The sequence below is a fragment of the Gekko japonicus genome, unplaced genomic scaffold (genome assembly GCF_001447785.1).
Source record: "Gekko japonicus isolate JY-2015 unplaced genomic scaffold, Gekko_japonicus_V1.1 scaffold719, whole genome shotgun sequence".
NCBI classification, from domain to species: Eukaryota; Metazoa; Chordata; class Lepidosauria; order Squamata; family Gekkonidae; genus Gekko; species Gekko japonicus.
In genome coordinates, this window is record NW_015175991.1 from 270,266 (window position 1) to 283,033 (window position 12,768).

General features: G+C 42.3%; 1 protein-coding gene across 1 annotated transcript in view; it reads left to right on the plus strand.

Moving 5' to 3' along the window:
- Positions 1–6,202, plus strand: part of CTAGE5 (CTAGE family member 5) — a 48,204-nt gene extending 42,002 nt beyond the window's left edge. The window contains exons 20-24 of the mRNA XM_015426352.1: positions 406–564; positions 1,237–1,368; positions 3,283–3,356; positions 4,455–4,689; positions 5,662–6,202. Of these exons, the coding sequence (XP_015281838.1) occupies positions 406–564; positions 1,237–1,368; positions 3,283–3,356; positions 4,455–4,689; positions 5,662–5,834 (773 nt within the window). The 3' untranslated portion in view covers positions 5,835–6,202. The remainder of the gene's footprint in view (positions 1–405; positions 565–1,236; positions 1,369–3,282; positions 3,357–4,454; positions 4,690–5,661) is intronic.
- Positions 6,203–12,768: the final 6,566 nt, after the last annotated feature.

The window sequence follows — 12,768 nt, forward strand, 5'->3', positions numbered from 1 at the left end:
AAAGAGTGTGGTACTGCAGATCACCAAAGGAAGGGGCTTCTGGAGCCATGTTTCTTCCTTCCCATTTCTTACAATAGTATTGCCAGCTCTGTGTTGGGGAATACCTGAAGATTTTTGGGGTGGAGCCTGAGGAGGACAGGGCTTGGAGAGGGGAGGGACTTTAATGGGGTATGTGATCTCCCACTGCTGGCACTTGTGCAAGATCTGTGGGCATTTTCCCTAGGTGACCTGATCGCTGTCTCTGGACATCAGTTGTAATCCCAGGAGACCTCCAGCCACCACCTGGAGGTTGGCGACCCTACTAGCAAACAAGTTGACAGGTCATGGTTTGGGTGCTTGCAGGCTCAATGAAAACTCTTCATTATCTCCAGCCAATAAATTAATTGCTTAACTTACTTGATTTAGGATCAAGAGGACCAGGGAATGCTGGCATATATGATCTGGGTAATGAAAGAGAAGAGCTGAGTTCTGACAGGTTATCTAATCCTCACAGACCACCTTCAGACAGTGGTTCTTTGTCTCCTCCATGGGACAGAGATCGCAGGATAATGACTCTTCCGGCAGGTAACTAAATATGGCATATTCTCTTTTTTTTACTACTTTTTGGTGAGGTTTGTGTGTGCGCGCGCTTGTGAGCCTGGAAGTCATGGTGATTTTTGGCAGCCCCTAGTGGGGCTAGGACATTTCAGAGAGGTGGCTTGATAACCTGCCTCTGCATCCCAGCTCTAGTAATCCTTGGAGGTCGCCCTTCCAAGTACTTTCCAGGATCGGCCCTACTTAGCTTCTGAGATCTGACAAGGTCAGGGCAATATGGCATATTCTTCATTGTGACATATACATTTCTGAAACTGCTGCTGCAAATTAAAATGGAACCTTGCTATGATCTCCTTTACATTGCTGCAGCACTAGACTCTCCAGACATAAAGGGTTTCAGGGTTTGTTTGTTTTTGGTATGTATAAAAATAGGACCGTGGGTAGATTTAAAAAATTCTAATAGCTCTGCTTCAGGACTCCGTCCTATTGTTTGGGTGGTGGAAGATTTCTGCTAAGTGGGAGTTTAATGTCAGATTTCCATTGACTAATGAGAATAGGTGCTGCTTATACCTCATTGCCTTAATGTTATGGATTTCATAACACAAAGAATACCAGATAAATTAGGCTGGCAGGCATAGTTTACTGGTCTAATGGACGTTTAGAACTAATCCACTAAATAAAGCACATTTTATTGAATTGTAGGTCAGCCGTATAATGACCAATCTCTTCCCCCTCAAAGACAAGAGAGATTTTATCCCAACCCTCCAAACTCTGGAAGGCTTTCAGGACCAACAGAGCTAAGAAGTTACAATATGCATTCTTTTGATAAAGCAGGTAGGAATTGCTGCCTTTATGTGCCTTCATGAAAGAATTTATTATGAAATTGCTTAATCCTTTAAAGTAGTTAGAAAAGAAATCCAGACATTCAGAAGTTTTAGTACTTTCTGTTCTCTGCTAGTAATGTACCAAACAATGCCAATAATGACGGATATTGTGAAATGAATGTACTTTGCTGTGTGTAGTGCAAGCTGTAACCCATAATTATGAAACAAAAAAGAGATGTATTAAAAGTTTAGGAAACTTCTTGTGTCCTTTTACAATTCAATTAGACTAACATGCTTTGCTTAACATAAGTAACATTATTGTTAAATGTAAGTAACTTTATTTATCTCCGTGTCACCTATGGACGCACTTTGAGAAAATATGTATTTCATACTAAAAAAAATCCTTCATTGTATCTCAAAGATGGGTGAAACATTCATGCAGACTTTGACGCAAGCCTTGCCAATATAGTCATTCATCATCCTCTGCAATCAGTATAGCAATTACATAACACTGTGTTGTGTGCACACTGCTTATTTCAAAGGATAAAATTATTTCTTGAACTTCCATCTATAACAGCTTATGGTAGCCTTAAAATGTGTTTAGCCTTGGTGATAAAACAGCAGTTCAAATACAGAAACTATATTTGAAACAATCCGAAGCATTGATGTATACTGTTAGGCCTCGACCCCCTCCTCACTTGGAAGGATGAGCTTAGTACCTCTAAACAGGTGACACAAGCAACCTTCCCTCTCTTAGCATCTCACAGGGTCATTCATTCAAGACTCATCCCTGGTCTGCAAATAAGAGATCAAAATAGATCCTCAGTCACATGGAACGTGTGCCATAGAATATGGACCAGAGGCGTGTCTGGAAAACTGATCCTAAAGGTGCAAAGGTCTGGTTTTTGGCAGTTCTCTTCCCTCTTTAAATCCATCAATGTCAAAGATTGATTTTCTCAGAAAAGGACAGTACATCTAACCAACTCCCTACCTTGCCTGACCTTCCCCTACCTGGCCATCCTAAGTAAAAACCTAATAGAAACTTGTCCATTATTGCATTTGTTGGTATACATCCTCTGCATTTCATACTGTATATTGCATGGGCATAGGATTACAGCCTTGATATGATACAAACTGTTGATATATTTGGGAGGGGCTGTGGCCCAATGCTAGAGCATCTGCTTTATGTGCAGAAGGTCACAAGATCAATCCCTGGCACCTCCCAGTTAAAGGATTGGGTAGTAAGTGATGCAAAAGACCTCTGCCTAACGTCCAAGGGGTATAACCAGACATGTGTTGTTCAGTAATTTGTGTGTGTATCTGGACATCCACTAACCTACACCCCCACCGAAAAGGTTGGGCTCCCTGCTTAGAGTTAGACGCTGGTTCATTTTGCTTGTCTTCCTTCTTGGATCTTTGCTCCTTGATAGGTAAATATAGTCCCATAGAATAAGTTCCCTTCTTTGTATCTGTAAACTACCACCTTTATTTTCTGAAATTGTATGTGTGTTCATATAGTGTTTTTCAATTAAGAAATTTTTTCTTTAATTCTCTTTAATAAAAACCATTTCATTAATCACAGCCTGGTTCATTTCGAGAGTTCTACTGAGGGGAAAATCACCATAGACATAGGTCCTGGCTAATTCCCCAACAAAGTCAGGAAACCTTCACAACCACTTTGGGTAACAATACTCACAAACTTCATTAATTAATGTGCTAAAACAGTGGTGTTGAAATATATGATGAGGCAAGTTCTGTCTCCTACAAGCTTCTGCCACAACAAATGTTTTGGTCTTTAAAGTGCCACAAGACTTGGCTAGTTTGGCTGCGGCAGACTTACATGGCTCTATACCCTCTGGAGGAAATGTACCTGAGAGGTTGCTTAATGCTAAAATGAATACTATATATTTTTTCTCTTGCCCAGATGGACACATATCTGAGAGTAACTCGAGAATGGACTTGAGTGGAAATGGAATAAAAGATATTTCCAGCGATAGTGTGAGTAGTAACTGGAAAGATTTTTATCCTTTGCCACAGTGCTGTTTATTGTATTGTAACAGTTACCTTGTGGACACCTCCACATACTGAACACACATTACCTTTGATTAGGTTTACTCATCTGGCTTGGGAAATTCCTGGAGATTTGGGGGTGATGTCTGAGGAGGGACTTCAGTTTCGCCTAGACTTTATGGTATGCCATAGAGTTCACCCTCTGAAGTTCCTATTTTCTCCAGGGGAAACTGATCTCTGTATTCTGGAGATTAGTTGTAATTCCAGGAGAATTCCAGGTCCCATCTGAAGGCTGGAACCCTATCAGTGATTATAGGTGAATAACTCTAAAACATGAAAGAGCAAGACTGCTGAAAGGATACATAGGCAAAATGCCATCAGGAAAATGACTATATTTTCCACACATGGATAACATTGTGTCACGTTTTGATGGGACCAGTTTTTAATTAGCATGCCACTACTCAGATACCATAAATAAATCTCAATTTGTTCATGAGGAGAATGAGCCTCAAACTTGTTCACTCCTTCCTACACATCCTGAGCTGCAATTGAAGACTTTCTGGTTTAGGAGAAAGAAGAGCCTGCTAGAGCAGACCAGCGGTCCTTCTAGTCTAGCATCGTGTTTCACATAGCAGCCAAGCTCGGTTTGTTGGGACTTAAGAACATAAGAACATAAGAGATGCCATGTTGGACTTCTGAATTTGTGCATCTTAACAAGAAGGAGCTTGTTTCTTTCTCAGTAACTTGGATTATAAACCACAGCCTGATTTAGAACCCCAGTTACTGAGAGAGAAAGAAAACCCTAAGGGGTGTAAGGCACAGAAATTCAGAAATCTCAACAAACTGAACCAGGAAGTCTTTGCAGCTGAGCATACCAAGGGAGGAGGGGATGGAGGGCATTGATCCTGATCATCTTTTTTTCCTGCCATCTGAATGCAGCCTTGGAATCCTGGAGCAGTTCATTCATGTAGGTTCATTTTTCTTGGTTTGGTTTGGGCTTCTGCTTTTATCCACCTCTGTGGCACAGTGTCTCGAAAAAACACCTTACTACCAAAATGTAATGTGTTCCTTTCCATTGTTCCACAGAATATGCCCAATGTGGTAGACCATCCTGTTGCTCCTGAAGGTGAAACCTTTGGTCCTGGAATTGTGCCTCCTCACCCTTTCCCTGTACTGAGAGCTCCTCTAATGCCAATGGATCCACGGGGGCCTTTCATGAGAAGAGGCCCTCCCTTTCCACCAGTGCCTCCTAGTGGTGGGTATGGACCTCGTGAATATTTCCCAAGAGATTTTGCCAATCTGCCACGTCCTCTACTGCCTAGTAAGTACTGACTCCACTTAACATTATATTTTCTAACCAAAATCATTAAATGCTTTCATTAGAACATGTTCATTTTGAATAGCAGGTTAACTTGAGACATTATCTGGGAAATGGCAGGTACAGCTGAAATCATTGGGGCTTTAGAATTTATTGGGGCTTTAGTTAGTCATGGGTGCCTGAGTAACTTGAAAATTTTTTAAGGAAATGACTAAACTATTTTCAGTGGAAGAGATGTTAGTGGAGCTTCATTGTATACTGGTTTATAGTCATGAAACTCATACCTAAATTTAAAGCAAGTTGCTATTATTCTGGATTTTATCCGACAAGACTGTTAATTTGTTTCTGTTCTCAAGCAGAGACCACATTTGCAAAACAGGCCAAGTGTTTTCACAGTTAACGGGTTAAAAAGTTGAGTTCAGTGCTAGAGGCTGGAATTTTAAATAGTTTGCTACATTTATTTATTTTCATATCATTGTATCCTCTTCTAAGGAGCTCAGGGTGGTATACATTGTTATCTCCTCCTCTGTTACCCTCACAGCCAACCTGTGAGGTAGGTTAGGCCAGCTTCGTAGCAGGGTGTGGCTTTGTACCTGGGTCTTCCAGATGCTACTGTGATACTAGGGCATCTTGGCCATTCTCCTTTGTGAATGCAGAATTAGCAACAGCCTCTTAAGAGGACAAAATCCATAGCTATTAATGGAAATGGGTATTGCTGAAGCATTCTCTGTTTATTTTGCCTCCCCTACCCCCCTCAATATTTTTGTAGCACCATTAGAGTGGTCTTACTGAGAAACAAATGATGGCATGCATGCCCTCCCTCCCTTTCTAGTCTTCCCTTTTTGGTTTCTGGTTAAAATTGCTGCTGTTTTCAGTTAACATGCATGTCCATACAGTCTCTAAGAAATTAGCTCCTTTGTTCTGAATAGAAAAAGAAAATGGTTAAAGAGGACTCTGACCATTCTTTTTAAACAGTGAGAATTCCATTTCCGTTGGGGCCTTTTCCTCAATATCTACCTCCAAGGGCTGGATTTTTTCCACCTCCTCCACCACCACCACCTGATAACAGCAATGAACTGCCTGCTGGATTAACACAGCCATCGATTGCAGCCTCTACAGATCATCAAGAACCTCAACAGGAAACTTGACTCTTAAGAATAATTCACTGTCCCTTCTCTCTTGACTGAATTATTTGCTGCTAAGTAACAGCTGTTACTTAAGCAACTCTGTGTTACTGCTCAAATTGAAGCTTAATAGAAGTATTCTCAGGAGAGTGCTCTGTAAATAATGGTTGAACTGTGAATAAATGATTTCCTTTGTACAGTAGCAATTTTAAATTATTTTTAATTTGTGAATGTAGATGTACAGATCCGTCCTGCATAAGATCACCCAGCTGTTTCTGGCCATGTCTGGTCTCATAAGAAATAACTGCCTATGAAAAGGAGACTTAAAAGAAAAGGCAAATGTGAAAAAAATTAAAAGATTTAATAGTAAATTGTGTGTTGGCTGCTTAACAAAACACATTGTTTTCTCCTTTGCATCAATTTCAAAAGTAGACCTTATGGCAGTCCTTTAGGAGTGACACGTGTTTTTTTTGTCTGTCTGTTGTGGTGGCCTTTGGATTTGGAACCTTTTCCCAGCAAGGAGTATATAAGGAAAATAGTAAGATTCAGTAAGGCTGGCTCTCTGGAAGCTACACATCCACTGAAGCTATATATGGTGCATGAAGAAGTATCACAGGTAACTGATGGCAAAGGTTTTAACTTCACAAGACTAGCAGCGCAGCTCTCCTTCTCCCTCGAATGTATTTTCATGTGTATTTCTTATAAATTCATCAGACATGGACCAGTTCTCTCACTGAATTGTTCAAAACTGTTTGTGTATCTTTGATTACCAAAAATGCTAGCTGCATGATCACCTGCTCTCCCTGCAATAGTGCCTTACCACTTGAGCTGTACTCCAAAATCTGCCATCACATGGGAATAGAATGCTGAAAGTGGGCCACAGATCAGAGGCAGTTTATCTGCTTTGCTCATATAAGAGAACATGTTCATTCCCCAATACTTTCAGCTCTGTGACTATGGAGAGCTTCCAGGCAGCAGACAGTGCTGTGCTTGATGGATCAGCAGTTCCTGCAAAACTGCAAAGGGGTTTCAAAGCAAGAATGAAAGCCACTGCTGTCAGGCACGGGCTAGATGAGGTTTCTTGGGGGGGGGGGGCTGTGCACAGAAGTTCCGCATCTTCAACATTGGTGGGAACAGCAGAGAAGTACACTTCTGTCAGTGCAACACAAGCAGATCATTTGAAAAGAGAATATACGCTGCTACTCTGTATATATGATATTTAAGCAATTGTGGGCTTGATTAAAAAAATTAAGTTCCACCAATAAGTTCAGGTGTATACGTTCTTAAAAGAATGCTGTGAAATGGAACAAGAGAGTTACTAGCAGTGCCATCCTAAGTAGAGTGAAATCCGTCTAAGTCTCATGAAGTCAGTGCTATACTGAGTGTAACAGTTAGATGGATACAGTTTTTAGTTCCTGCTCAGCTGTGAAGCTTATCAGGTGGCCGTAAAGCAGTCATAATAATCGGTCAGCCTGACCTACTTCTTAGAGTTAGAATTCTGGTTTTGAAGCTAAGAGTTCTGCCTGCTATTTCTGCTGTTAATTAGGTGCTCTCTGTTCCATATTTTATTTGTTAAAGCAATTCTGACATATTTCTTATGAAGGTATAACAAACTTGTGAAGCACATGGGGTTACATGTTATGAGTTACCAGATGAAAGAATTTCTGAAATATTTTAAACTAAGGAATATACTGTAGGCATCTATAGAGGCCCTGAAGAGAAACAGAGATTTAACCAAAGAAGCACCACCACTGCAAGCATTGTCCCCACCTGCCTGGTTTTTGAAATGGTCACAAGTTTCATTTTGACTTTTGAACATTTCCTCCCCCTAAAACAAGCACTTACAGTTGCTTTCAAAAAATGAAGCTGAAGTAGTCAAACTTTTACTACGTCTACATCTCCTGGTAGCAAGTTATGTAGCATCTTCTCTCCATTACCTGAGGTAGAGGCCAGTTATTCAGGCAGTCGAACAGCACACTCTTATGCAGAGTTATACCCCAACTCCAATGATGTCAGTGTGTTTCTAAGGGTGTAACTCTGTTTAGGGTTGTGCTGTTTGTGAGTGTGCAGGTTGCTTCTCCAGTAACAGAGCATACCTATATGTGAACCTTATAAAAGGGCAGGCAGTTTTTCAGTGAGGGGCTGTGTTAGACTAGAGCATGCCACCTCTTGTCTTGATTAGGAATATGTTGCAATCTTTTTTGAATACTGGGGGGGGGGGGGATGCTGGTGGTGAGAGGTCTCCCTGGTACAACTCTTAAACTTGACAGAGATTATCTAGCAGTTTCAACTATGCAGTTCCGCAGGGCCTGTAAGATGGAGCTCTTCCGCCAGGCGTTTGAGTAGGAGCGGCCGCCGCCACTATCCTACCAACGAGGTAGTGCGCCATCAGCAGCCCTGTTAAAGGGGGACTGGCCCGGCCTGGCAGAACAGTGTAGCAGGAGACCGCATTGCCGAGAGAGCTGGCCATCAAATTTTGTTCCCATCTTGGAGGATTAAATATAGGCTCAGCACCGTGTAAATAGGATGGTTTTATTGTGTTTTAAATATGTAGCTTATCATATGTTTTATTGTATTTTACTCTGGCTTTGCCATATGTAAGCCGCCCTGAGCCGTTGGGAGGGCGGAGTATAAATCAAAGAAATAAATAATAAAATAAATAAAATAAAACTAGGTCAAATTGTCGCTACTCCCGTTTTGATGGGAGACTGGGAGCATGCGATACTTACCTGGTAACAGCTTTATGGGTTATTGTTATTTCCAAGCCTACTTTAGAGTTGTAGCTTTGATCCTGGAAGTCCTAAATGGTCTGGGCCAATAGTACCTTAAGACTTACTTTGTAAGGGGGGGGGGCCTCTTATTATGCCACCTAGCGAATGTGAAAAAGGAGCTCCCACCTCAGTTTTATAGGAAAGGGGGCAGAGACTCTCCATTTCAGGGGAAGGCCATGAGATCATGGAGCTGTTGTTGCCTGTGGTCTGCTAACTTCCAGATTGCCTTAGAGTGCTAGCCAGGTAATGTGCTGATTGGTCTCTAAGATACAGTAGTAGAGCCCTAGGAATTCTAAATTGCTTGAGTGGCATCAAAGAATTATATTTCTAATGCAGTCCTGTCACATCCAGCATAAAATTGAACTAGTATTGTGCTTTCCAATGCAAAGGATTTCTGGATCAAAAGACAGTAACAGTCAATGGTGGTTTTCAACTGAATACCAAAAATTCAAGCTTGTGTGACACTGGGCTTTTTTATTTATACAAGTAACTCAAAGGTTTTCTAGGCCCCCTTCCTACCCCTGTTCAGCTGGTCTATTTAACAGTTACGAATGAATAAGAATGTTTCTTGCTGTCAGACACAAAGTCCTTTCCCATCAAGGTGTGAGATTGAGTAGGACTTGGGGAATGGCTCTATAGAATCAGCTACCCTCTGAGACCTGACCTTGTAGATCATGTACAGAGGAAAAGTGTTTTAAACTGTAGCTGGTAAGAGAGTGGCTGTATTGTTTTGAGAACATGGTTTTGTAAAAGGGCTTTCCACCATGTGGTGTTTGGCTCAGCAGAACTGGGAGGTCATCCTTTTTTTAAATAAATACACGGGGTCCTTGAGCATTAGGAAGTGCCTTTCCATGTATGGATCCCTCCTACACTTAAACCCTGCTCAAATCACCATTGTTTGGGGATTCAGGACTAATATTTCAGTCTGTACATCTGCTCTAACTATGAAAGCTTTGGCTGCATCAGTATTTTGGAATGCTCTCTTCCCCTCTCCTTGACTGCATCTTGTCCCCTTTTGGAGGAAAGTAAAAACATAACATAGTTAAGCTCTGATTAAAATGGAAACTTGTTATTTTGATGTTTTGAAGTTTGAGAGGCTTTTAAATTTTTTATAAACTTTATTGGAAGGATAATAAAGCAGCACAGAAATATATTACATAAAGACAATATTAGCTTTAATAATACTTCAGACTGGTAGCTTCTTTACACAGAGAGTGATTAAAATGTGGAATCTGCTGTGTGAGGATATAGTGAGGGCCATAGGAATAAACAGCTTTAAAAGGAGATTAGATAAATTCATGGGGGCTAGGTCTATCAGTGGCTACTAGCCATGGTGACTGAGAGGAACCTCCACATTCAGAGGCACTAGACCTCTGAATCCCAGAGCCAGGAGGCAACATCAGGGAAAGGTCTTGGTCTCTATGCCCTGTTGCTGGCCCTCCAGAGGGACTGGTTGGCCACTGTGTGAGACAGGATGCTGGAACAGATGGACCACTGGTCTGATCAAGCAGGCTTGTTGTAATAGGAAGGGGTATTATCAGGTAAGGTATGCAGTACTTGTCATATTCCAAAACTCCAAAACCAAGTACTCTCTCTACTAATTACAGTCATATATTTACTGTAAAATGCCTTCATGTATAAGTCATAACCATAGACTGCATGTTTGAAAAAGGAACAGCTGCTAGGTGATTTTGAGAGCTTCTTGAATGTGGTACTGGGGGGGGGGTAAGACTGCTGGTAAATCAGAAAGCTGGATAGCCTCGGGGAGGGTCTTAATTTTACTAAATCTTGTGCAATACTGGCAACTTCAATAGCCACAAATACAAAGTCCTGCTTACTTTTAAGATGCCTAAACATCCTAAATTCTGGGCTAGACTTGATGTTCATCTTAAATACAGTAATTTCATTTTTGCTGCTATAGATTTTCCAGGAAAAGCATTGTTTTCACTTATTGTATTTCCATCGTTTGTTACCAATTTCTTATAATATATTGAAAATGCAGTGAAATATTTATTAAATTGGATTTAATAGGCCACCCTTCCCTGCAAGCAGGGCTCAGGGCAGTTTACAACAATATTAACATTAATATTACTGAATGTCAAACACTATATGGGAAGAGAAGGGGGAAAGGTTCTATAATTTCTCTTACGTTCTGCATGGCTTGTGCCTGCCACTCTTTAACCACCTGTTCAAAAGGTACATGCTGTGAATACTCTTGAGAGACCTTAGAGCCAAATCCAGTAACACCTTAGAGACCAACAAGATGTTCAGGGCATGAGTTTTCTTGAAAGCTCAAACCCTGAAAATCTGGCTGGTCTCTTAAGGTGCTACTGGATTTGAATCTACTCTCTGCAGCTCCAAGGTATGGCTGGATGATGTCTTCCTGTTCCAAGAAGTTTTCTGCTGAGACTAAAACTGAAAATTTACCACGTCTTGGTTCCAGGCTTCAGGATGTTTGGCTTCTGCCCTCCTGATTGTTGCTATTAAACATTCTCTTCCCAGGCAAGGAGTAAAAAGCTTTGTAAGCCAAGGACTTGCAACTTACTGCATATGCCAAAGCAACAAAGACATGATCTAGCTCAGTGGTGCTGCTCATGGAGAGCCACATGACTGTGTGTCCTGTGCACCACCCCAAACATGTAAGATACAGATATATATATCAAACTAACACTTTAGATTACCAGAGTACTCAGAATAGAATTCTCTCCCCACTACTGCTGAAATCAGTCTGCTATTGCGTATCTGGAGTGAGTAGAATGGCTTCCTATCAGCCTTGCTCTCTCCTCAGCACGAAGCACAGTAGCTCGTGAGTGAGTGAGATAACCAAGGTGCTTGGAAGAGAGAATGCTGGCTGTGGAGAAAGGGTATATGGCCAGCTTGCCTGTTCCCAGGTTTTCCTCTCATTTCTTTCTGCAATTGCCTAGATACTGGGATGAGAGTGCAGAGCCTGCAGAGAAGGGACTGTTGGAGAATGGTCATCTGCTTCCATTCCTATCACAAGGCCCACACATAGCTCAGGAAGGTTTGCCGCTTATCCATCCTCCAGTACTGCGAGGTGGAAACCACCTGTTAGTCAAACCCTACTGGGCAATAGCTTTGCCCACTGTCCTAGAACATGGGGCAAGTGCCACACTGGAGAATAGTGCTCAGAAGATGTGGCATGCCTCCTTGTCCACCTCAGCTCAGGAAGGTTTGCCACTTATCCACCCTCCAGTACTGTGAGGTGGAAACCACCTGTTAGTCAAGCCCTACTGGGCAATAGCTTTGCTATTCTATCCTAGAACATGGGGCAAGTGCCACACTGGAGAATAGTGCTCAGAAGATGTGGCATGCCTCCTTGTCCACCTGGGCCAGCTTGCCTTCCTCTATCCTGTCTCATTCCCCAAAGACAGTTCATAAGGCCTCAGAATGGAAAAGGGAGGGGTGGGAGGTGCACCATCTTGTTCAACCCTCTCACCAGGACTCCTGCGTTCTCCACCTTAGAGCATCCTTTGTCCTTGCCTCCGAATCTTCCTTAAATGGGATTCTGCCTCCCCAGCCCTCCCTGTTTGCTTGGCCAACCCTGCTTCCAGGCCCTTTCCACTCCCTTCCCTGGTGCTGGCCACCTGCTCTCTCTATCACTAGCCCTTGCCTGGCTGGTGGGCCAGCCAAGCTGATTGTTCCCTGGTGTTGCTCAGGCACACCCCATCCCAGGAGCTGTTCTGCTGTAGTCTTGGCTGCCACTGCAGAGGGTGTGGGGCCTGCTGCACCTGGTTGCGAACATGACTGACATGTGTCCCACTGCTGATGTTGTTGGCATCCACTGTGCATTTCCCCCGTGGCTAATTCCACCACCAGACAGATGAACCACAGGTGACAAGTTAGAGTGCCACATGTGGTTCCCAAGCCAATGACTATCACTGATCTAGTGAAAGTCAAACAAGTCTTCACATGTAGTTGTGGCCCTGATCAGGAAAGAAAGGCAGGACATAAATTTTGTAAACAAATATATAAACACCAATACTTTTAAACCAGCTGCTGTAGGATTTCAAGGGAAGCAGCAGACAGTGGGGTGCTGAAACCTCTCTCTACCCACAGCCAATCCAGATTGCCCCAAGTGGCTTCTCTCCCCATGGTGTTGCAAAAAAGGCATCAGGGCTCAGGGGCAAGTCTTTGGGAGCAATGTGTAGTTAGCTGCTTAGTCCAAT